The sequence below is a fragment of the Archocentrus centrarchus genome, chromosome 19 (assembly GCF_007364275.1).
Source record: "Archocentrus centrarchus isolate MPI-CPG fArcCen1 chromosome 19, fArcCen1, whole genome shotgun sequence".
Classification (NCBI taxonomy): Eukaryota; Metazoa; Chordata; class Actinopteri; order Cichliformes; family Cichlidae; genus Archocentrus; species Archocentrus centrarchus.
In genome coordinates, this window is record NC_044364.1 from 19559405 (window position 1) to 19583885 (window position 24481).

General features: G+C 43.5%; 1 protein-coding gene across 1 annotated transcript; it reads left to right on the forward strand.

Annotated features, from left to right (window-relative positions):
- The first annotated feature begins 139 nt into the window (after positions 1-139).
- LOC115798235 (poly [ADP-ribose] polymerase tankyrase-2-like) lies at positions 140-24279 on the forward strand. The gene is made up of 30 exons (XM_030755004.1): positions 140-241; positions 1134-1488; positions 2185-2300; positions 2400-2508; positions 4209-4304; positions 5429-5465; positions 6235-6310; positions 6655-6749; positions 6930-6996; positions 7091-7168; positions 7887-7995; positions 8089-8210; positions 8330-8421; positions 9109-9187; positions 9329-9500; positions 11577-11659; positions 12951-13096; positions 13504-13669; positions 13801-14020; positions 14948-15057; positions 16280-16468; positions 16547-16928; positions 17662-17738; positions 19561-19681; positions 20260-20357; positions 20582-20656; positions 21092-21197; positions 22266-22452; positions 22650-22806; positions 24075-24279. The coding sequence occupies exons 2-30, from the start codon at positions 1149-1151 to the stop codon at positions 24135-24137; spliced, it is 3768 nt and encodes a 1255-aa protein (XP_030610864.1). The 5' UTR covers positions 140-241; positions 1134-1148; the 3' UTR covers positions 24138-24279.
- The last annotated feature ends 202 nt before the right edge of the window (positions 24280-24481 follow it).

Here is a 24481-nt window from a genome sequence, read left to right on the forward strand (position 1 = left end):
TCTCTTCTCTGAGCGTCTCTGATTTACACGCGTTTGTAGCGTCTCGTTTTCTCTGCGTCTACACAGGAGGGGGGCGGCGGGGGGGGAGAACGCGCTCCCGGAGGCGGAGGAGGATGGAGGAGCAGCACGGAGGAGCCTGCCTGTCTGCCCGCTGAGGAGCGCTTCATCCAGCCTGTAAACAGCTCTGATATTCCCGGAACATCGCTGTGAGCGCGCCGCAGGGTGTCGCGGGGGGTCCGCGGTGAGTTCACTGAGGCCTCTTCTTATGTTTTTGATTAGAAGCATTTTTATTGAAATCACCGCAGGTCCCCTGTATGAATGGATCCGTAGAGGGTTTGTCCACCTCGGTGATCCGCACGGTTCCAGTGACGCTCCCGTTTCATTCCGGGAATGAAAAATCGGGTTTATTTGAACCTTAAATATGTTTTTACATGCAGAAATCCCTCCATGTTCCTTTGATGCTTTTATTGGCTAATATTATGCAGCCTTATTGTTATTATGGTGTTTTCATCCGACCATATGCATAATGCCGAGCTTCCGTGAAGAGGTGAGGACTCCTCTGCGTGTGTTTTTAGAAGACACTTAACAGTGGAAATCCGAACTATTTTTAATGCACAATCTGCCTCCACGCGATCATCAATTGTGCAGTGAAAAAAAAGCCAGAGGACTTTATTAGGGATGCTCTACTTTAAGCCTGTTTCATTATTTTTAAGTCATGGTTTTGGAAAACTGCCTTTTTGCTGCTTCACACAGTCTTCTTGCAGATTCAGACGTTCAGACTGTGTGTGTGTGTGTGTGTGTGTGTGTGTGTGTGTGTGTGTGTGTGTGTGTGTGTAAATCAGAGTCTGCAGCTACAATGTTAGAACACTTGACTTTTCCTTTAGTGCGTTTGAGTAACTTTTGGTTTTATGTGTCAGGATCTGTCATCCGTGACTTTGAAGTAAACCTGGTGAAGCAGCAGCAACAGAAGATTTTAGGAGCCAGAGTTTTTGCGTCTGGAAAAAGATTTTAAAAATTGGGCTTTTTGGATGTTTATTAATTACCTCTGCATCTCCATATTTCCATATCCACAGACAGACTAAAAAGTTCTTCAGCTGATGGTTTCCTTGGTTTTCGGGCCTTCTAGGTACCAGGACTTGTCGTCCTGCATGGCCTCAGTGTCTGCAGGGTTCTGGGGTTCATCTACTTGCTGCTCGCCATCCCAGCTCTCCGGAACTGGCAGCCTGAAACGGGGAAGAGGCCGCTCTCCTCCAACCATGTCGTCTGGCCGGAGATGTTCAGGAGTGTCAGGTCTCGGGGGCGGAGCCGTGTCCCCGGGGCCCGTGGTGGTGGAGGTGGCAGAGCTGGGTACCGGTGAGGGCAACAGGGAGCTGTTTGAGGCCTGTCGGAGCGGAGACCTGGAGCGGGTTCGGAAACTGGTGACGGCCGAGAACGTGAACAGCCGGGACACAGCGGGCCGGAAATCCACGCCGCTGCACTTCGCTGCAGGTGAGACACAGGCTGCTGATGGTTCACTGACCTCTGAGGTAACAGGCTGTTTACCCTCCCCTCTTCACAGGTTTTTATGGTGTGATTTGGACTTCAGATTTAAAAAATGTATGATTTTATAAACCTTCGTTATATGCCGATGACATCCTCGTGTTTCCGCCAGACTCTCAGCTTCACCTCTTACTCAGAATTATTTCACATTTTAGACATGCAGCATGTTTTCAAGCAAGTTCATCCAAGATTGTGTCTTGCATTAGTTCACGATGAAAGTTTGACATATTTCTGTGGTTAGAGCTTCTGCCACCATAAAGAAGAGAGTTGTAGACACCAGGCCAGGTTCACTTTCATAAACTGTTTATATGGCTTAAAAAATATAATGTAGTTATATGTAACTATAATGAGATTTATCGAATAGCAGTAACATAAAAACATCTGTAACAGTATGAAATATGTCCTCATAGAAAGTCTATGTTAATAAAGACTTTAAATGTAGCCCCCCCCCCCCCTTCCCAATGATGATAATGATGATGAAGCTGTACAGCCTCTTTAGCTTGTTACTGCTTCGCTCTGCTTTTCTGTACCTTCACTGAATAATTTATCAGTGTAGAGTAAGAGGAGACACAGAGACGTCAGAGGGCTCAGACAGAGGAAGAATAATGAGTTGCAGGCTTGATGAATGGCCTCTGATCATTCCAGGTTTTGGCCGTAAAGACGTGGTGTACTTCCTCCTCCAGAACGGAGCCAACGTCCACGCCAGGGACGACGGAGGCCTGATATCGCTCCATAACGCCTGCTCCTTCGGCCACGCTGAGGTACATCCAGGTGTTAATAACCAGAGCTGTAAAATGGCGACTTTCCCCTTTAAACTTCAGGGAGCTCTGCAGCTTTGTGTGGTCTGGGTTTTTGTGTAGGTGGTGAGTCTGTTGCTTCACCACGGTGCGGACGCCAACGCCAGAGACAACTGGAACTACACGCCACTGCACGAAGCAGCCATCAAGGGCAAGATCGACGTGTGCATAGGTACAAAAGCACCCAGATATTCAAACACCTGCAGGACACAAACTCTTGTGACCCAAAAAAACAGAGGAAAGTGAAGGGGTTCCTTCACACTGACACACACAAAAAAGTTTGATCTTTATAGGAAAGCTCATCATAGCGAATTAACATCAAAATAAACAGGAAACAAGGTCTGAAATTTTTTTTTTTAATAGAATCTTCCTGAAAACAGGCAAATAGATGGAAAAACTCTAAATGAGCATCTAACTGAAACTCAGCTGTCCCGGGGTTTTGGGAGATGGTGTTGAGTTTTAGTTCTTTTGAATGTTTGTGATGTGATTTTATTGTTGTTTGTCTGCGTTTGCCTCCCTGCCTGTCATGTCAGTGCATCCTGTCCCACCATATCTCTCTTATCATGATTAGTGTGAGTCTTCTTGTCTTGGAGTTTTTGGTTATTTCCTGTTTTTACTTTGTGTCCTGTTTTGTTTCTATTTTGTTTGTCATTGTCTGCACCACCCTCTTTGTCCTCTCCTGTTGGTGATTGCTCTCACCTCTGTCCCATTCCCCTTCTGTCTTTGTCCCATCGTCTCTTTTGCTTGTTGTCTCCTGATTGGCTGTCATCCTGTTCAGTCTCTGGCACCCTGATCTTATTTTTGCATTTCTGTTTGCTCCCTTTTGGACTTTGCTTTTGGATTTTTGTACCAGCCTAATAAAGGTTTCCATTTTGTTCATTTTTGTCTGCCTCTGTGTCCTGCATTCGGTCCTCTCACCATCTTACCTGACACAAATATTAAAAACTAATTAAAATAAAAGTGAATGCAGAGTATAAAAACTCTATTTATGGAATACCTGAAGGAAATCCTGGTTTTGCAGTCTGGAAAACTAGTTCTCTTTTTCTAGCAGCAGGCTTGAGGCAGTTAGAGGAAGAGTCATCATTCCCAGGATGCCTTATAACCATCTACTGTATATGAAAGATGGATGTAGTCATAGTCACGTGGTTTCCAATTTCAAAGCTTCAATTTTTTGAAACCAAACATAATAAACATAATAAGTATAATGAGGTAATTTTAAGACCCAGAAGCTATGCCTGCCTTTTATAAACAAAGTCCAGTTTTTTCTTAAAGGATCTGATGCTGCTCTCACATAAACCTGTAAATGTCTACAGCTCCGTCATGATGATAATAATAAGCCACACACCCACTCTGTTACAACGTCTGGGTTCAGGCACTGGAACAGTGATGGAACACTGCCACCATCAGGTCAGGGTGTGAATCACACCACTGTCCTCAATAATGTACATTCAACAGACTGAAACTGCTACACATTCAAATCTCACTGCACCCTGTGGTGTTATGTAGGTCAGAAAATATGTCCACTAACAGCCTGCAGTCCAAACCTTCCAGACACATCACATAGTTGTTGTACTCCTTAATCAGAGCCTTCAAAAATGATCTGAAACTTAAACAATAGAAACATAAACTGAGAAGCTGAGTAACTCTTTAGAATATGTTAGAATTTGTACTTGCTCTAAGAATGAGAGTTTCCTGCACCACTGAAGAGCGCCTACCGAATCATTGCTTCCTTCCTTTTTGTTAAACTGTCTTCACTTGTTATTTTGAACAGGTTAAAAGCTAAGGTGTGTGTGTGTGTGTGTGTGTGTGTGTGTGTGTGTGTGTGTGTGTGTGTGTGTGTGTGTGTGTGTGTGTGTGCGCGCGCACCTGCAGTGTTGTTGCAGCACGGCGCCGAGCCGACCGTCAGGAACACCGACGGTCGAACTGCTCTGGATCTGGCAGATCCATCCGCCAAAGCAGTCCTGACAGGTAGGACTGCTCGATTATGGAAAAAAATCATAATCACGATTATTTCGGTCAATTGAATCACGATGAAAACACGATTACACGCTAACTTTGTAAACACTGCATTTATTACACTTAAAGAACAGAGAATACTTTGTAATCTAGTGCATTTCTACAATCTCTTGAAAAGAAATACTAAATTTAAAATAAAATACAGAATATAAACATAAAATTTTAAAAGAAGTACAATACAAAAATATAAATAAATTCTAATATAAATAAATACATAACAAATTAAAGAAGTAATAAATAAATAGATAAATATATAGAAAGGGGGGCGGGGTAATCAGGGTCCGGTGCGGTGGTAATTACAAATAGGGACGTCTCCCTGCCGTCCCTTTGCTAATCATGCCCCGTGATTGGTAGGGACATAACGAACGATACTTGATATTTCTCGGGAGGTACAGGTCCGGTTTCGGCGTAGATTTCCCGCTCGATAATTAACGGTAATTAACACCTGCACAAGCTTAAGTACCGGCAAGGCCACTTACGTAGGTTACATTGTAGGGCCGCAAAGACTCAAGGCTGCAGAATAAATCAGGGCTGAGAGTATACGGAGCGTAATGTGACAAAATAATTTTAATAATCTTTTTTTGTCGAACACACGTTTTTTGTGATGGAGCCAAAATCGAAATTGAAACCTGTTTGCACTGACAGGTGAGGAGCAGATCTGGAGCTCACAGGGACAGAAGGTTCTGGAGTGGACCTGTTTGGGTTCATAAGCAGTGATGACATAATTAGCTTGAAAAAGTAATCCGATTACTGATTACTCTTTTAAAAAGTAACTTAGTTACTTTACTGATTATCTAATTTTAGAAGTAACTAAGTTAGTTTACAAGTTACTTTATTAGTTACATTCAACAGTTGCCGGTGTTGTGCCAAAAAGTGATCGTCTGCCATAAAGTGATTCCGATGTTTCTGTGCTTTTATGTGTAATGTACTGGCTTATATTGGTAAATAGAGTGCACTCAACATGATTTATGAAGGGCTTGTGATTAAGACTGAAAGTGAAACAGGTCAGAGGTCATAGTTTAAACTCAGACACACATTTCATCAGCTTTTTCCTGTTTTTTGGGGTTTTTTTTCAGGTGAATACAGAAAAGATGAGCTTCTGGAAAGTGCGAGGTACAGTAGAGTCAAAGGTTTCTGTCTCATTGCTTTCATTACTAATGAAGCAAAAACATTACAGAACACACACACACAGCTCCAATTTTCCTGTTATTCGATGTCATTTGGCTGAAGCATGAATCTTTAGATGTTGTTAAAGTTGAACCAGCTCGTTTTAGCTCAGCCATTCTAAAGAAAAGTTGAGCTATTGTTGGAGCTGCCTCCTGGTGTCTGTCCACAAAAACTTTAACTCGAGATCGATGTGATCTAGGATTTTCTAATTCACACAATAGATGCATCTACTAAAAGTCTTGGATGAGTTCCAATCTCGGCAACCTCGAACTCAAGCAAAGGGTCAGAGGTCAAGTTTTCTGAAAATCTTGTGAACGCGATAACTCCAGAACAATCTCGCCTAGGATGTTCAAATTCACACCATAGAGGCATACTGTTTAAGCTAGACCCATCAAACTTCACACACTTGTTCACTAACTTTACTATAACAGCACTATGGGAGCTGGGATAGGCTCCAGCACCCCCGTGACCCTGAATTGGATAAGCAGAAGAAGATGGATGGATGGATGGATGGATGGATGGATGGAAAAAGGAAACATTGAGAATCTGCCACCTTGAGCTGTCATTTTTCAGACTGATTCTGACATTTTTGAGAAAACGCATCTCCTCACTTAATCTAGAATGTAATCAGCAGATTAATCTGTAATATAAGTCCTAAATATAGTTATGAAACTCCAGCCGTGGGTGGATGAACATGATGTTGTTGTCTCAGCAGGAGCGGGAACGAGGAGAAGCTGATGGCTCTGCTGACGCCGCTCAACGTCAACTGTCACGCCAGTGACGGGCGGAAGGTAAGCAGGAGTCTTTGTAATTATGTTGCTGAAGCTAAGCTGAAGGCGGCTTCTGTTGAAAATGTTATGTTTAGATATAAGTGGTGGATCCAGCATGTGATTGGTCCAATAGATGGAGTTTAATGGATAAATGGTGGGTCATAAGGTGACATTAATAGACCAATAGATGGAATAGTTTAAGTTAACACATTTTAAGTGGATGGAAATAAATTCTGTCTTTGTGGTGGTCAGCAGTTGGTGGTATTAATCATAACTCTGTCACAGCAGTGAGACCAGCTGGATGGAGGCTTGTGTTGGTGTGTTACTGCGTTATAAAACAGCAGCGGGTTGTGTTGTTGTTTCAGTCGACACCGTTACACCTGGCTGCCGGTTACAACCGCGTGAAGACGGTGCAGCTGTTACTGCAGCACGGTGCTGATGTACACGCCAAGGACAAGGGGTAAGGGCCCGTGTGGTGCTACCGTGTCTGATGGTTTTCTTTGCCCTTTCCTTTGTCTCTAAGGCTCAGCAGAGGCCTGCAGTCTGTGAGCCAGTGCCTGAAACACACAGCATTACACCTCTGCGGTGATGTAACAAAAGCAGAAGCAGTTTTAATCATGTGGTGTCGTGTGTGTTTCAGGGACCTGGTTCCTCTTCATAACGCCTGCTCATACGGCCACTATGAGGTCACTGAGCTGCTGGTAAAGGTATCTGTCACTTTATCCACATGAAATCCAGCAGAGTGGGGACTGTGCGCAGTGTTCTCTGCTTCATACTAATCCCTCGTATCTGCATGTGCAGCACGGCGCCTGCGTTAACGCCATGGACCTCTGGCAGTTCACGCCTCTACATGAAGCTGCTTCCAAGAACCGCATGGAGGTAAACACACACACACACACGCACACTCACTGAAACCCACCTCACTGCAGCCAGTCACAGCACATCCTGGATCTGTCCACACCTTCAGGACTAACAGCACACCAACACAGTTCATCAACAGAAGGTATTTTCAGGATGGAAAAATGTCATCTGTCTACTTAATTCTAAAAAGTTGCAAACCTTTTATTTAATTGTTTTCCTTAATGCAGCTTTTACGCTTCTTCCTACGTTTCTGGGGGTTGTATTGTCCTTTTTTTGTTTGATTTGGTCACTGCTGCAGTGTGTGGAAGACATAAGATGTAATTATGCGCTTTTGTCCACCTACCTCTGTGTGATATTTGGAAGTTAAATAAAGATGTTTTCCTCCCTGTTGTTTCTGATTAAACATCAGGCTTTGATATGATTTAAGCTTCTAACATGAGAGCCTGTGTGCGCTATTCCTCCTTAAAGCAACTGCTTCATCCAAATAACCAGTAAATATGAATATAAATGACAGATACTATAGAATATAAAAATGAGCAATCTTTGGCTTCTCTTTAGTGTTTTGACTGTTAACTAGTAACTATTGCTCTGGACAATCCACATCTGCAGAGCACATTATGTGCTCTGCTGAAGAAATAGTCCCTGTGAAAACTGTCGCCAGCCTGTTGTGTGAACCCACTGAACACGTTACCCCTGCTCACAGATCTCACTCAGGTAACCCTGTGTGTTTGTACAGGTGTGTTCTCTGTTGCTGAGCTATGGCGCCAACCCCACCTTCCTGAACTGTCACAATAAAAGCTCCATCGACCTTGCTCCAACCGCACAGCTGAAGGAGCGACTCGCCTGTACGTCCTGTTTCTGTCGTCATAAAGCAACTCAAACAGAGCTGATTAACAGGTTACTGTGTGCTTTGAGGATTATTTTTTTTTTTTTTCCAGATGAGTTCAGAGGTCACAGCCTGCTGCAGGCGGCGAGGGATGCTGACATGGTTCAAGTCAAGAAGCATCTGAGCGTGGAGACCATCAACTTCAAACATCCGCACACTCTGGAGACGGCGCTGGTAAAATGGCGTTTTCATTCCTGTGGAGAAAATGAACAAAAATGAAAGCAGTTGCCCTGGGTTACTCAAACAGATATCAGTGGTTTGATTTCTGTGTGTGTGTATGTGTGTGTTCTCAGCATTGTGCGTCTGCCTCTCCGTACCCAAAGAGGAAACAAGTGTGTGAACTTCTGCTGAGGAAGGGAGCCAACGTCAACGAGAAGACTAAAGAGTGAGTCCTGAGACATCAGAACATTTCATTTTCTGTATTTCTACAATATTTGTGATGCCACACTTTTTGTGACAATGATGATTTCACTGCAGCTGTTCCCACTGTCTTTACCTGGGCAGGCTATATTTTGTAAATGTTTTATTTTAATTTTTAGCTGATGGACAGCTGACTCGCTCTTATTTTGAAAGTTCAGGTGCTGCTGAGCAGTTAGCTCTGCTCCCTCTGTGGCGTCCTCTTTATCATTCAGTCTCTTATCCCATGGTTCAGCAGACTCCATCTCCTCCATGTAGCTGGTGATGTCATGTGGGCCTCTTCTGGATGTCCTCTGTGAGCTGGAGGGTCACTCTAATCAGACTGGTGGAGGACTGGTTTATGAGCTGCTGCAGAAAATCATGGAGTCAGAGTACATCCACGGGATGATTGGCTCATTAGATGGGCAGCTGATTAACGCTGTGTGATTTATTCTCACAAAGAATAAATTGTTAGGTTGTATGACCAAAGCTCAGTGTCAGGGTATGTTTGAAGTTTCTCTGGAGTTTCATGGTATTTCACAATATTAGGATTATTATTTAAAATAGATTTGCATAAATGGGTCTTTGTACAGGTTAACACTGGTTCAGCATGTTTGTATAAATGTGCTGTCACACTGTGTTTCTGACTCTTTTGTGATGTCACTGTTTCCCTCAGCCTGCTGACACCCCTCCACATGGCGTCAGAGAAAGCTCACAATGATGTCATCGAGGTTCTGGTGAAACACGGAGCGAAGGTCAGCAGACAGCAGCTGAAATGTTGTTAATCCTGAGCACGTTTGGCAGAAAGGATTTCACGTTTATTTTTTTTTTTTTACATTAGAAAACAGTCGTTGCAACATCAGAAACTAAACACCTGAGGTGTCGTTTCCTTCCAGGTGAACGCGGTGGATCATCTCGGCCAGACGGCGCTGCATCGAGCTGCTCGCTGCGGACACCTGCAAACCTGCAGACTGCTGCTGACCGCCGGCTGCGACCCGCTGCTCACGTCGCTGCAGGGATTCTCACCATCACAGCTGGGCAATGAGAGTATACAGGAGATACTGCAAGGTGCCTGAAATCATCACAGCTATTAATAATCAATTAGTTTCTCATTTGAACTGATCAGGAAAGCAGGCAGTAGAAACACTGTGTCAAAAGTATGTGGACTTTTGGTATGGTCATATTTTTTTAAGTTACCTACTTTAGCAGGAAGTAAACTCATAAGATAAACAACCATTTCAGTGAGACTGTCCTGGGCTGACAGGCAGCATCAACCTTTACTGATCTTAACAGAGTCCTGAAGCCTAAAGCTAGTTCTAAGCCACCTTAAACCTGCATTAATTCTAATGACCAGCAGAGGGCGGCACCTCTGGTTGTGAAAAATTTGAAACACTGACTTGGCTCCAAGGGCCAAAATGCTCAGTTTAAAGCTTAAAAAACAGCAGTTTCCATGCCAAAGGGTCGTTTCGTGGTGGCTGCGTCCATCTTTCCTGGTCTTCCCTGCGGAGGCGCTGTCACTTGGTGTTGGCTCTCACTGCGGTATTGTATCACTTCCTGTTCCACAGCACAGTGGTTTTTTTGCTTTATCCATTAGTGGTTTAATCTGTGTAGCTCCATTTATCTAGATGACGACATATTTCAATAGTGTAATCTTCACGTTTTATTCAGAGCACACTCTTTGCTGAATCACTTGTAAATTATATTCAAATTATTCATTGAGTATGTTTAAAGGAACTCACTAGCTTAGCACAGCCCTTAGCTTAGCTCTTAGCTGACTCACTAGCAACATGGCTGCATCTCCTGTCCCTCCCACACTTTCCTGCTCTGTGTATCAGGTGTTTAGTTACTCCTCAGCCTCCTTTAAAAGTAACTGTACTTGTAATAATTGTAGCCTGCTTGTAGCTTTTGCCAGGCTCAGTGAATTGGAAATCCAGCTCTGCACCCTGGAAAATCCTGTAGCTAGCCAGGGCCCTGTAAGGGGCTCGACACACGGGGAGCGACGTCGCTCGCTCTCCATTCATTTCCTATGGAGCTTGTGCGATGAGGCGACAATCGCTTGCCCTCCTCCAGCTAAGCGACCGGCGACGTTCGTGCATGTGAAATTTCGAGCTCGTACACGTAGACGTGCACACGCGACCAGGCGACGCGACACAACAAAGTTGGAAAATGTTCTACTTTTGTCGCTGTCGCGTGGCACTAAACCAATCAGCAAGAGTTTCATTGACTGACCAATGAGCGAAGAGTATGCTACACACTGCAGTCTGCAACCACTTTCAGCAGAAAGGAAAGCATCGTTTTAGCTGTGTTTGACTTTCCTATATTATATGACACTTCACGCAGTGATTATCGAGTTAAACATAAAAGGCAGCCACATGAGAACGTGTTGGTGCAAGACTAACGTTAAACAGACGGATAGAGAGGACTTTTGTGCTAATATAGGATGAACGCGAGGTTGTCTTTTTCTTTTGTAGAGGAGACTTAACAGCAAGATTTCTGTCAGTTCCAATAAAATCTTCAGACTCCTCATCTTTATTGCCGTGTCTGACACGGACTGCTTTTAAAATGTCTAAATCCCTCCAGTTTCATAACCAATCACATTTCTTGGAGACGAGTGACGTAAGAGCGCGATTCGCAAAGCTGCCGTCGCTATCGCGTCCCGTGTGTTCGGTTTCACCCCAGTGGCGATGCGACCCATTCGTCGCTGTCGTTTGTCGCTCACCGTGTGTCGAGCCCATAATTCTCGACCAAGGTAGCTTAGCTGCCATTAGCTCTCCCCCAGCAGATCCCAAGCAGCTGGGAAATCAGACCGGCTGGGTGACTGTGAGGAGGAAGAGTAGTCCTAAACAGAAGTCCCCGGTACAGCACCAACTCGTTCACGTCTCTAATCGTTTTTCCCCACTCTGTGACACACCCGCAGAGGTGGTCCCTGGAAGTTTGACTGTTGAGTTTTCCATGTAATTATTGTAATGTCTTTACCTTACAGAATAATACACTTTGAAGCGATGGTTTGTTGTGATTTGGTGTTGTATAAATAAAATTGAATCGAAATAAAATTGAATCTGTGATTCAGTCCACAGTAACATATTTTAAAGAGTCATTGTGCTTTCGCTGATCTTCTTTGTTTCATGGTGTATTTGTTCTCAGCAGAAGGAGCTCTGATCGGGAACTCTGAAGTCGACCGACAGCTGCTGGAAGCCTCCAAATCAGGAGATCTGGAAACCGTCAAGGTAGTTTTAACACACTCTCTAGTAGTCATGTTAGAGGAATGGTCTGCTTTCTAAAGACAGAAACACGTTCTTATTTTTATCATCACCAAAATGCTGTGTTGGTCCATCTGACTTATTTTAGCACATTGATGTTTGAAAGCAAATCTAGTTCAGGGACTCCAGTTAGCTAAGGTGAAGAGGTGAAGCCTAGCAGACAGCTAGCAGCTATAGCCGCCTGTGTCTTCATCCACCTGACAGTCAAAGAGGCCATGCCCCTAATAATGCAAACTTCATAATTCTCCCCCTGTACAGCTGTTATGAAGGGGGAAATTAGCTACAGAGACCAAAACAGTTTCTGTATCAGGCTGTAAACATCTTTCTTTCTCCTGGAAAGTTTTAACATAGGAGTCTATGGGGACTGACTCATGTTTGGAGCCTCAAGTGGACATTAAAGAAACTGCAGGCTGTGGTAGTTCTGAGGCTTCATTTTTTAGGTTTCCACATGTACTCAAAGTTACTACAAAAAACTCAGATTTCACTGTATATTTAGGATCTGAGTCATCTAGGTAAGGCAACTGGAACTCTTTGGTTTTGAAGACATTTTGCCTCTCCTCCAAGAGGCTTCTTCAGTTCTAGAAAAAACAGTGGAGAGTCTCAGGTATTTAACCCCTAGTAGGTGTTGTCCTCTTTGGAGGTGGTCCTGAGGGTTGTTGACCCACTGTCAGTCATGTGAATCATCATTATAAGCCAAGAAATAAGTATTCACTATTCACTGTTTATTTGCCATTCAACATGCTAAAAATATGAAAGAACAACATTTGTTTCCCAGGCCAGGATGAAGTAGATGCTGCACCACTGTAGGCTGCAATCTATGTATTAAATGACTGAAATGTGATAAGAGTGAAAGGATCTTACCCCCACCCCATCATGCGACCCATTGAAGTCACATGAGGCAAGATGTTAGTGAAGCTTGAAACACCTGGCAAGGGATCTCAAGACTGCATTGTAGGTGGCTGGTAGCTGGTGTCATAGACCACTACCTCTGTTCAGTGACAGTTGTTAACAGTGGGCGTAGATGGGCTCCTTTACTCCTCCCAAACAGTCTTTCTCAGAGAGGAATAAAGACCTTGGACTCTCCACCTGTTGTTCTAGAACTGAAGAAGTCTCTTGGATGAGAGATGAAAACCTTAAGAAGTCCAGTTGCCTTCTTTTCAAGCTCTCAGGACTCAAAGTTCAGTATTTCCTTTTTACCTTTCTCTGCTTTCTCTCTGTGCACACTGCCTACATTGGTATCTTCTCCCCGGCTCTGCAGAAACTCTGCACGGCGCAGAACGTGAACTGCAGGGACGTGGAGGGTCGACAGTCGACGCCGTTGCATTTCGCAGCCGGCTACAACCGTCTGGCAGTCGTTCAGTTCCTGCTGCAGCACGGGGCCGACGTACACGCCAAGGATAAAGGGTGAGGAGGAGGATCTTTATCTTCTAAATGTGGTGAAGTAAGGCTGGAGATGGAGCGATTTTTACGTTGAGTATCTTCAGTCTCAAGTTTCTCAAACACTCGTGTCTTTTCTTCCATGTTGAGTCAGTTTTATTGTGCATGCACTCAGTGTAGAATAAAATAACTAATACTACATTAAAGTCCCTAGTTACTGCTCTTAAAGGGTCACATGAATATAGAACAAAGTAGGAAATAAATACCTTTCGACACAAGGTGTCCACATTTGTAAGCAAAGGTCATGCAAGTGTGTCCAGGTGTGAAAATGAAACTCAAACAATCAGATAAATGCAAATTTGGACTGAAGGAGAATTTCAGGTTTGTCTCTATGAGGAAATGTGAACGCTCAACTCTTTTGGTCTCTGCTGCAGAGGTTTGGTTCCTCTCCATAATGCCTGTTCATACGGTCATTATGAGGTCGCAGAGCTGCTGGTTCTTCACGGCGCTGTAGTCAATGTGGCCGACCTCTGGAAGTTCACACCCCTGCACGAAGCTGCTGCCAAGGGCAAATACGATATCTGCAAACTCCTACTGCAGGTACACACGTACAAACACACACACACACACTTGAAGAATAGGAGCAGGAGCACTACAGATGAACGTGAATGTTAGGTGATCACCATATCCAAACTGCCAGTTTCAAGTTTCTGGTTATTTCCTGTCTCCAGCATGGAGCTGACCCAACCCGTAAAAACCGGGACGGTAACACACCTCTGGATCTGGTGAAGGATGCCGACACAGATATCCAGGACCTCCTGCGGGGTGATGCTGCCCTGCTGGATGCCGCCAAGAAAGGCTGCCTGGCTCGAGTAAAGAAACTCTGCACTAGAGACAACGTCAACTGTCGAGACACACAGGGGAGACACTCCACGCCACTGCACCTGGCCGGTACATAAATGCACACACCTGAAACACCAAATCTACATTTGTTAACCTTAGCATGTGTAGCCTTAGCCCTTTATTTATCACGGGCCCGCCATTCCTGCAATGATTACCATAATTAGCCTATGTTGGGTGTGAAGCTCAATTTCTCTGCTCTCAGAAACCCTGGGAGTCTATCCCAGCTGTCATAGGGCAAGAGGCAGGGTACACCCTGTACTGTACTGTCACAGGGCTAAGACAGAGAGACAGACAACCATCTACATTCACAGGCAATTTAGAATCACCAATTGACCTAACCCCACTAACTGTTTGTCTTTGGACTGTGGGAGGAAACCAGAGTACCCAGAGAAAACCCACTCAAACACGAGTAGAACATTCAAACTCCACACAGAAAGGCCCGGGTCACGGTGGCTTCAAACCCAGACCTTCTAGCTGTGAGGCTACACCACTGCACCACCGTGCTGCTTATCAGCTACACACCAGAAGACTCACCCCTGTTGGCAATTAGGAAGAATGATGGTTTAAGGCATTTTAGCATTTGTTCAGTTTGGACCCCCTGTCTATCTTTTATATACGGTCTGCAGTCTACCAACCAGTCACTACACTCGAACAAGGGACATCTAAATGCTTGATGGCAAAGACGATTTTTGATTGGTAAACATAAAACAAACCGTAAACAAAAAGGTTCAAAAACCCATAAAGAAGTTAAATTATTCAAGCTAATGTTTTGACATAGTACAGCTTTACCTGTTCAGCAGTTACCCCCTCTCTTATGTCCACTAATTTCAAAAAACCTACATCATTTAACATCGTGTAGGTTATTCTTTAAGTTGTAAAACATAATAAGAAAGTATTAATTTCTCCAAAAAACTTTCCAAATGTCAGTACAGACTGTAACAAATATATATGTATGCTTTTCTTTTTGTGCAATAGCGGGCTATAATAACTTGGAGGTGGCAGAGTACCTTTTGCAGCACGGAGCTGAGGTCAACTCTCAGGACAAAGGAGGACTGATCCCTCTGCACAATGCTGCCTCTTATGGGGTGAGTCAGGGATAACATTCACATGCGTTTAAGCATCCCAGTTTCACAACTCTGAACCTAAACCGGACTCCCAAAACTCTAAAACCACATCTGAGCTCTCAAACAGCCATCTGAAGCTCTGCCCCATGGTGAGGACAAAAAGTCCTCACTTTTCACAACTGCAAAACTCAAACTGGTCCTCACAAACACAGACAAGTATACACACACCTAATCCTAACCTTCGCACAAAAAATGGGACAAAGAGAATTCAGAAAATGGTTGTGTGAATATATTTATGTCCTCACAACACCAGCAACGCAAGTGCAAACACAAGACTTTCCACAAATGAAAAAGTGTAAAAGCAAGCAAAAAATGCACTTCCTGGAGAAACTTGCTGAAAGCTGTCTCTGGCTGAAAGCACACAGGAGAGCAAAACACGATTGTAATTTTGTAACTGACCACATGGTGGTGCTTTTGTCCCAGTTGGTGACCTTCTAATGTAGTCTAATCATGTGCGGCATTTTAAAAATGGAACTTCAGTGTGTGGAGAATAGTGAGGACTTTAAACGAGCTTTTTTCCCCTGTGGCGCCCCCTTTTGGTTTAAGGGCGTGAAACCAAAACACACACAGATTGATGAGGTGCTGATTGAAGAGGCCACATTTGAACATACAAAGACTCTTCACTGAGTAGGAGGGAAATGACACTACTAATGTGTGTGTGAGTGTATGTGTGTGTGTATTACTGATGTTCACACAGTCACACTGTGGGGACTGTACCTGCATTTATGGACAATGAAAGTGTCTCTCTCTCTCTCTCTCTCTCTCTCTCTCCTCTCTCTCCTCTCTCTCTCTCTCTCTCTCTCTCTCTCTCTATATATATATATATATATATATATATATATATATATATATATATATATATATATATATATATATATATACACACACACACAAGAGGCTCTTCAGGCCTATTGTACAGTCCGATCTGGTGATTAAAACCATGTCTGAAGAGATTCAACCATCAGCAGCCACTCATCCCCCCCATTCTTCACCTCCATACTGCTCCTCATCTCTCTCTGCTCATTCTTTCTCCCCATTCACTCTGTTATGTTTTTCATTTTTGACCAGCAGGCTACATCACACAAATGCACACTAAATCCGTTTTTTTTTTTTTTCAATTTTTAGATTAAAAACCTGCTCAGTGTGAATATGCGCAGGTGTCATCTCTTTTACTGTCTTCCAGCATGTGGATGTGGCGGCTCTCCTCATCAAGTACGACGCTTGTGTTAATGCCACTGATAAGTGGGCGTTCACTCCGCTGCACGAGGCTGCCCAGAAGGGACGCACGCAGCTCTGTGCTCTCCTATTGGCTCACGGCGCCGACCCGACTCTGCGGAACCAGGAAGGGCAGTCACCGCTGGACCTAGTCACGGTCAGTCTCACGCTGATGTAAAGGAACAGTCCACCATAAAACAATATGTACTTATAGTTATGTACCCTCCTCCTGCAGGCTGATGACGTTCGGGCCTTGCTAACAGCGGCGATGCCTCCCTCCGCTCTCCCTGGCTGTTACAAACCCCAAGTCATCAGTGTAGCGGCATCAGCCTCCGGTGCTCCACCTGTCGCTGCTATTGTCCCACCACTCCTCTCCTCCAACTCTTCCTCCTCCTCATCCACCTGCCCTACACCTTCTCTCCTCCCTTCTTCGCCTTCCATGTCTTCCCCCTCTGGCCATGATGTAGCAGCTGTAGCTGCGACCAGTGATACCTCTGCTACTGCAAACTCCTCATCTTCACCGCCACCGTCGTCTTCATCATCCTCAGCATTTCCTGAGATGTCGGCCCTGCTGCCGGTAGCTGAGGGATCACTGGCTGCAGAGAAGAAAGATGAAGGTGAGTGATGAAGATGATGATTAAATGCTGAAAACAGAGATTAAATCAACGTAATCGTTTTTGTCAGGAGTTCAATTAAACTGTGTCAGCAAGTTGACCGAGCCCCCAGGCCTGAAAAATGAAACCAATGCTGAAGTGCCTTAAAACTGTCATTTCTAACAGCCAGCAGGGGGCGACTTCTCTGGATGTAAAAAGAAGTCTGATTGTATATAATGAAAAAAAATTGAAAAAGATGACATTATGGTCTCTGGCAATAGTTCCAAGTCTTATTGACTAAAACCTGATCTGCATTTTGGAAATTATGGTCCCATTAGAGTCAAAAAGACATAGGTTTGGGCAAGGCTGTCTTCTGATTGACGAGTTCTGATCCTCTGATTGACAAGTTTAGTATCTCAACCTTTTATTGTGCTCTCTCCAAGTGTTAGCTGCATGCTGAGTCAGAGTTATGCATGCTGTCCAGACTTAGCTATATCTGACTTGGTTGCTTTTTCATTTATACATACAGTGCAGATATCATTCTTCATAGAAGAAACAAACATGAATTTGAATACTCTAATAAAGATTCAGTGTGAGAGTCGTGATCGATTCTGAAACTGGGGGAAAACTTTTATTTTACATTTGTGCTGGAAATTTCCATCCGTTAGCTCAGTATATGATATTTCTCAGGCCAGGCTGAGTGGATGAGTGGTGTCTTGTTTTGGTTAAGCTTTTGAATTGACTGTTTCTTCTTCAGGGGCCGAGCTCAGCATCTGTCAGTTCTTGAAGAATCTGGGATTGGAGAATCTTCTGGAGATCTTTGACAGGGAGCAGGTGAGATCTTCAATACCTGCAAGCTACTGGCAGGTTTTCTGCTCTTCAGAGACGCATTCAGGGCGTGACGAAAAGGTGACAGCACATACAAGAGGATCAGCTAAACAAGCAATTTTCACTGAAGAATATCTCTGTTTAAACTCGAGGAAGTTTCCCCTCCATTGAAAGGACTGAATAAACAAAAGGTTTTTAGAGCTTCAGAGGAATTTTAATGATTTTTCATTGAAGTATGATTAATTCTGCTCTCACTGTATAGAATTATCTATGGAGCATCCATTAAAAGGATAGAAAAAGACAGTTCAGAACTTGCTTGAGAATAATCACATTTTTAGGGGTATCCTGGTTCAGTGGTCTGCACATCTGTGAGTACGCTACAAACATGAACTACTGCCTTATAATTCAGCTACTGTTAATACCATTGATTAGGCTAAATGTTAAACAGATCTGGGATGCTTCTGTTGGTTTTCTTTGTCTCCTTGGCTCAAAAACAGGCCTCTTTATTGGTATTAACTTGTTTCCATTAGATCATCCTTCATTTCAACACAAAGGACTTAGACATGGCTTTGGAAGGGATTTAAACTACAGAAGCAGCTAAGTTGTCTGACAAATGGAAGCTCATTACAGATGTAATTGCAACTAAGGAGATGGTGAAAAATGACTCCCATACTCACCAGATGGGATTAAAATCACTGACCAGTGCAGGTAGCATTAAAACTTCACCTCCAATACAGGTATATGGGATTCTCTGCAGTCCTTTGTACATTTCATTGTAAATTTCCGACATGCTTGGGATCTTTGTCCTGCTGCATGACCAAATTACAGCTAAGCGTTAGCTGTGGGACAGGTGCTCTCACATTTGGCTCTAGAATACTTTGTTATACAGAGGAGTTCATGGTCCACATTTTGACTGCAAGGAGCCCAAATCCTCAGCCCTCCACCATCGTGCTGACAGCTGGTCTGAGGTGTTTGTGCTGATATGCTGAGTTTGGTTTTCTCCAAACACGTTGCTGTGCATTATGGACAAACATCTCCACTGTGGTCTCGTCTGTCCGAGGGACATTGTTCCAGAGGTCTTTGTCCAGATCCAGCTCTGCAAACCTAAGCCATGCTGCCATGTTCTTTTTAGAGAGAAGAGGCTTTCTCCTGCAGCCTTTCCATACAAACCGTCCTTGTTCAGTGTTTTTCTAATTGTCATGTACTTTAACATTTAACACACTAACTGAGCTCTGGCAGACTTCTGCTTTTATAGAGATACTCACACTTGCTGATGATCAGTTCAGCTGCATTTGATCAGCAGCACCTGGTTGCTACTTAGATTCTTATCCAATGGAAGCAATAAGGGTGGAGTCCTGTGTGAATGCTCTTTTTCATGACTGCACCTAAATCTCATAAATCAGTTGCTTTGGGTGACACCTGTCACATCGATATTCATTTTAATATAGATTTTTTTTGAGTGCAGACGTTTTGTAAATTATTTTTCTCAGACTATATCAGTTTTAGCTGTCTGATAATGTTTTTTTTAATATTTAAAAAAAAAAAAAAGCTTGTATGTACCAATACTGGGTGCTTGTGTTCTGAAACAGTGGACAGGTCTCAGTTTTGGACCTTTTGTCTTCACTTAGAGGCAAATTTGACCTGGTTTCTGGGTTCTGGTTACAGTCAGGTGAGGCTAAGTTTTTCTTTGGGATGTTTAAGGTTTCAAAATGGACCCAGGAATGTCCTTTCACAGGCAGCAAACGTGTGTCTGTGTGTGTGTGTGTGTGTGTGCGTGTGTGTGTGTGTGCGTGTGCGTGCGCTGCGTGTGTGTGCACTGTGTGCACAGATCACTCTAGATGTTCTGGTGGAGATGGGTCATCGCGAGCTGAAGGAGATCGGCATCAACGCCTACGGACACAGACACAAGATCATCAAAGGAGTGGAGAGGCTCATCAGTGGGCCGCAGAGTGAGGACACACACACACACACACACTCACTTAAAGTGGAACTATTCTGCTCGTTATGAGTGCTACATTTTCATTATTGGACTTTGCTAGAGTAGCTTTGCAAGATTCACAACTGAAAACAATCCTTAGTTCTGTTTCTGAGTCTTGGCATGACCCCTCAGTTCTTAGCTCCTCCTCCTTTGAGGTCCCCAGTGCCTCATCCACCTGCTGATGAAAGCCAGTTGTTAGGTCTCCGTTGTTCAGTAACTTCGCATGTAAACTTCAATCACTGCGGCTAATAACTTAAACACGTTCCTCTAATTTCCTGCAATGAAGCTACTGAAAACACACGTTATGCTCACAAATGAACTAAAGTAGGTGGACATGATGAACTCAGTTGTAATAAAAATAAAATGCAGGCTGTAAGTTTGTTTCATTCATTATAAAACAGCAGTCACTATAAATTGCTCATTTCAAATGATTTGTAGCTTGTAAGTCATTAATCGTCTGTTTGACTCAGACTGTTGTGCTTTAAGAAGTTTCTTTACATCAAATGTAGGCGAGTCTCGATCAGTAAAGTCTCTGTGTGTTTGTGGCAGGTCTGAATCCTTATCTGACGTTAAACACGGCCAACAGCGGGACCATCTTAATCGACCTCTCAGCCGATGACAAGGAGTTCCAGTCAGTGGAGGAGGAGGTACTGGCTCATACTGATGATACCGACACTAATAATGAGACCTAATCTTCTTGGGTCTCTCAGATTAACTCAGAAACTCTTGAATCAGATAAGTAAACACTTTGCACATCTTCAGAGGAGCATTTCATTTGCACAGGGTCCCTTGGCTTTGTTTTAGTGGTCGAGCACAAAGGGCTACAGTAGCAGACAGGTGGTCATAATGTTGTTTTGTTTGTGTTCTTCAGATGCAGAGTACAATCAGAGAGCACCGAGACGGCGGCCATGCTGGAGGAGTCTTTAACAGATACAACCTGGTTAAGGTAGCATGATGTGATTTAAACCCTTGTTAATGCTGTGAAGGGCTGGAAATCTGTATCTTTGATGCTTTTGTGTCATTTTCTGCAGACCATTTCTGCCAGATTATACAGTAGTTTGTCATATTTTTGTAAACTTACAAAATTTGAACTCCTCACATGAACTCTGGGGAAAGTCGTAAGAATCAGATCATGAAATTGTCTGAAGTTCTTTCTCACATGTTGCACAAGACAGATAAGAGATAAACCATATGAGATCTCATGTAGGAAATACTGTGTTTGACTTGCTGGGCTGCTTGAGTAAAGTGTGCATGAGCCATTACACATGATGAGCGCTCGCGCCCTGAGAATTCTCTGGACTGTTACCTGTTCTGTTCTCACGTCAGAGCAAATTGGCATGATCCGATATCAGACAGACTCTTAGCTCATCCTGCATTTCAGATTCAGAAGGTCTGCAACAAGAAGCTGTGGGAGAGGTACAGCCACCGCAGGAAGGAAGTCTCTGAGGAAAACCACAACCACTCCAACGAGCGCATGCTCTTTCACGGTCAGAATTTTGAGGATTATTTTATAAGAGGAAGCAGGTGAAGTTTCATGATTGTAGCAGAAGTCACAGAATATAGTGAGTTAATTTAAAAAAAAAAAAAAACTTGCATAATTTAAATTTGGCCAGTCCAACTTAAGGGATTATCTCCACATTTATCGCTGGGCTGTTGTCAGCACAGCTGCTATTTTTAGATCTTTTAGCAGAGGTCCAGCTGTCTCTCCTTCTCCTCTGAATCTCCTCCAGTGTGTCAAAACAGCTATCCTTCATCATGATTTTCATTTTCAGGAAGTGCACGAAATCACAGAGGCAAATCTGGCAAGTGGTCCTTGTTATGAGTGAAGATTGTGTTGCTCTGGCCCAAAAACTCAATGTGCACAAAGCCAGCACATAATGGCGCACACCGGGGGCTCAGATTTTTTCCTTTGAGCGTCCTACTCAGGATGTTAGAAGTCTGCAGACTTCTGATATTTGCTGGTAAACAGTGGACCCAGATCTCATCACCACCAGCGTTTGTGGTTTGTGGTGATGTCACCGAGTGCAAGGTATGGATTATATTTTCCATGTTCGCAAGTCTACTCGAGTCTGGGTAACACAAATTTGATCATCAGACGGTGAATGTCCACGTGGATGTCCTCTTGCCTGCCTGTTTTCTGTTATCACGCTGACTCTTATAATGAGAATTTACATTACATTGCACCAACTACACATGCAGGCTGACTTAGAGCAGCCTTCAGAGAAGTACAATAGGAATGACTACGTATCCCCTGGGTCTAGCTGTCTGTCTGCTTGTCCTCAAGGCTTTACTGGTCAAAATGGGACTTCCAGAGGGAGATCTAAAACTGTCAGTCATCCTGGGATCTGTCTGGATGTGCCCAAGAAGATGACCTTGAATGTGAGATTGGCCAAATTTAAATCAGGCAGTGTTTTTTAGACTTGTTCTCAGAACTAGTATGTAGTGGTAGTAACGGTAGAGGTTGCACTTGTAGGGGTAGTAGCAGTTGTATGAAATGTTTGTAATGTGTAACTGCGGAAATCACCATGAGCCTTAATCATACTGCTCCCTCTCAGGCTCCCCATTCGTCAATGCCATCATCCATAAAGGTTTTGACGAACGGCATGCCTACATAGGTGGGATGTTCGGTGCTGGGATTTACTTTGCAGAGAACTCATCAAAGAGTAACCAGTACGTTTACGGTATTGGTGGAGGGACGGGCTGTCCGCTTCACAAAGACCGCTCCTGCTACATCTGCCACAGGTACATCACCGGGCCTCCACCCTCCATCCCCAAACAACACAGACTGTTCTAGAGTACTTTCTGTCCAAACCAGCATCAGTACATTCCTCACATCAAACTGTCCTATCTGAGCCTTTTAACTTCTCCTTGTCCTCAGCAGTCAGTTACAGCTTATCTTTGCCGCTTTGCTTTCTTTTTTTTTTTTTTGCTTCTTTCAGGCACCTGCTGTTCTGCAGGGTGACGCTGGGTAAATCCTTCCTCCAGTTCAGTGCCATGAAGATGGCTCATTCACCGCCAGGCCACCACTCCGTCACCGGCAGACCGAGCGTCAACGGCCTCGCTCTGGCGGAGTACGTCATCTACAGAGGAGAACAGGTCAGAAACACCTCATCATCATTAAGAATTTGGTTTAGTAATGAGATGGTACCTTTTCTTTGGTTAAAGTTTCTGGTTTAGAATAAACCAGAGAATCTAAATTTGATATTTAGGGTTAATTAAGCAACAGTGAGAGCTGAAGTTTTGAATAATGTTCAGGGGGTTTATTAAAGGTTTAACACCAAAAAAACTGAACCAGCTAAGTACACTAACTATGGAGCATTGTGGTGTAGATTAAAACTGCTGCAGCACAGCCATGTTGGCTTCAGTTTTCCTCTGAAGGGCAGACTCGTCTCCTACATAAACAGCCAGATGACAGTCATTGAATAACTGGAGAGTGCAGCTCATGCTCAGACAATTGGACATGTTCTAAAGTCTTCTGCCAAAACCAGTAGCTTCTCAGAAGAGGTACTTCACAATGCGGCATGAATACATGTCCACTCAAGCAATCAGCGGTGCTACAAGTGTGTCACATTACATGCGGAGGTTGGCTTTAATGCTCAAAGCAGCAGATTGAGAAGATGAAGAGGAGGAGGCTGCTTTTTCACTCAGGCGTGTCACATTTTCTGTCTTCCTGTCTTTTTCCTGCAAATGCAAACATCATTGACGGCGATTCAGCAGGGAGGTAAATGTGTGGCTGTCTCCAAACATCAGTAGTTGGTCACAGTCAGCCAGCAGGATCTCATCCAAGAATACCTGACGGCCAACTGATTGCCATAAGTGTCGTTGGTGTCTCTCTTTTTCTAATAAGTTTCTGTTTAATAATAATTATTAGTGGTTCACCAACATTCACAGAATTAATTAAAAGCCAATAAAAGTCTTTAAAATTTCTCGACTCTAGTTTTTCCCTTTCAAAGTTTTGTGCCATCATAAGTCACTAAATTAATGTCATTGTTCAATATAACTTTGTAAATATGGTTTAAATGATGCACTTTCTTGTAAATTTAAACAGATGTTAATTTGTGAGTCACCTGAATGAACTCAGTTTTTAATTTATGCTAGCTTTATAGATGTTTGAGTGCTCAGAGCTAGTTTGATGGGATCGTAACAGGATTAAACAGGATTAATGGTGTGGAGGAGGATTTGATTTAACTTGCTGTTCTTTTGTTTTTATTCAGACTTCTGTTAACAAAAGGCTTTTAAAACTTTCTCTGAAAGTAAACTGCATTTATGATGTTTAACACCTGTATGGCAACTCAACTCAGCTTTTAGTTATTGAGGTGTTACTGTTACTGAGTGTCAGTGAACGCCCCCTCTGCCGCCCACAGGCCTATCCGGAGTACCTGATCACCTACCAGATCATAAAGCCTGAAGCCTCTGCAGACGGATGAGGAGGCAGACGAAGGTGAAGAACGAGTCAGGGAAGGAAAATATGAAGAAAAACATGCCAGAATCTTCACTAACTGCATGCACAGAGAAAACTTGATTTATACAATGTATAAAACTTGTAGGGTTTTTTTTTTTTTTATCAGATGCCTGCGTTTTTTATATTGTTTATTTTATGCACTTTATTGACTTTGGTTTTTGTCATGATGTGACGTGACTGTTGATTTCATCCTTTTGTCGTTAAAATTGTGTTGCTCAGATATTTCAGGGTGCAGCTCTTTTAAGAAAGGATGCGTAATATTTCCAAACATCAGCAGCAGCGTCACCAGATTCACAAAAGAATGCAGCT

What these genes read in the sequence shown, in the direction of transcription:
- LOC115798235 (XM_030755004.1), top strand. Translation starts at nt 1,149, where the DNA reads ATGGCCTCAGTGTCTGCAGGGTTCTGGGGTTCATCTACTTGCTGCTCG. An exon ending in TCACTGAGCTGCTGGTAAAG is followed by an intron (nt 6,997 to 7,090) that starts GTATCTGTCACT and finishes CTGCATGTGCAG; the next exon opens with CACGGCGCCTGCGTTAACGC. An exon ending in TCTGCAAACTCCTACTGCAG is followed by an intron (nt 13,670 to 13,800) that starts GTACACACGTAC and finishes TCCTGTCTCCAG; the next exon opens with CATGGAGCTGACCCAACCCG.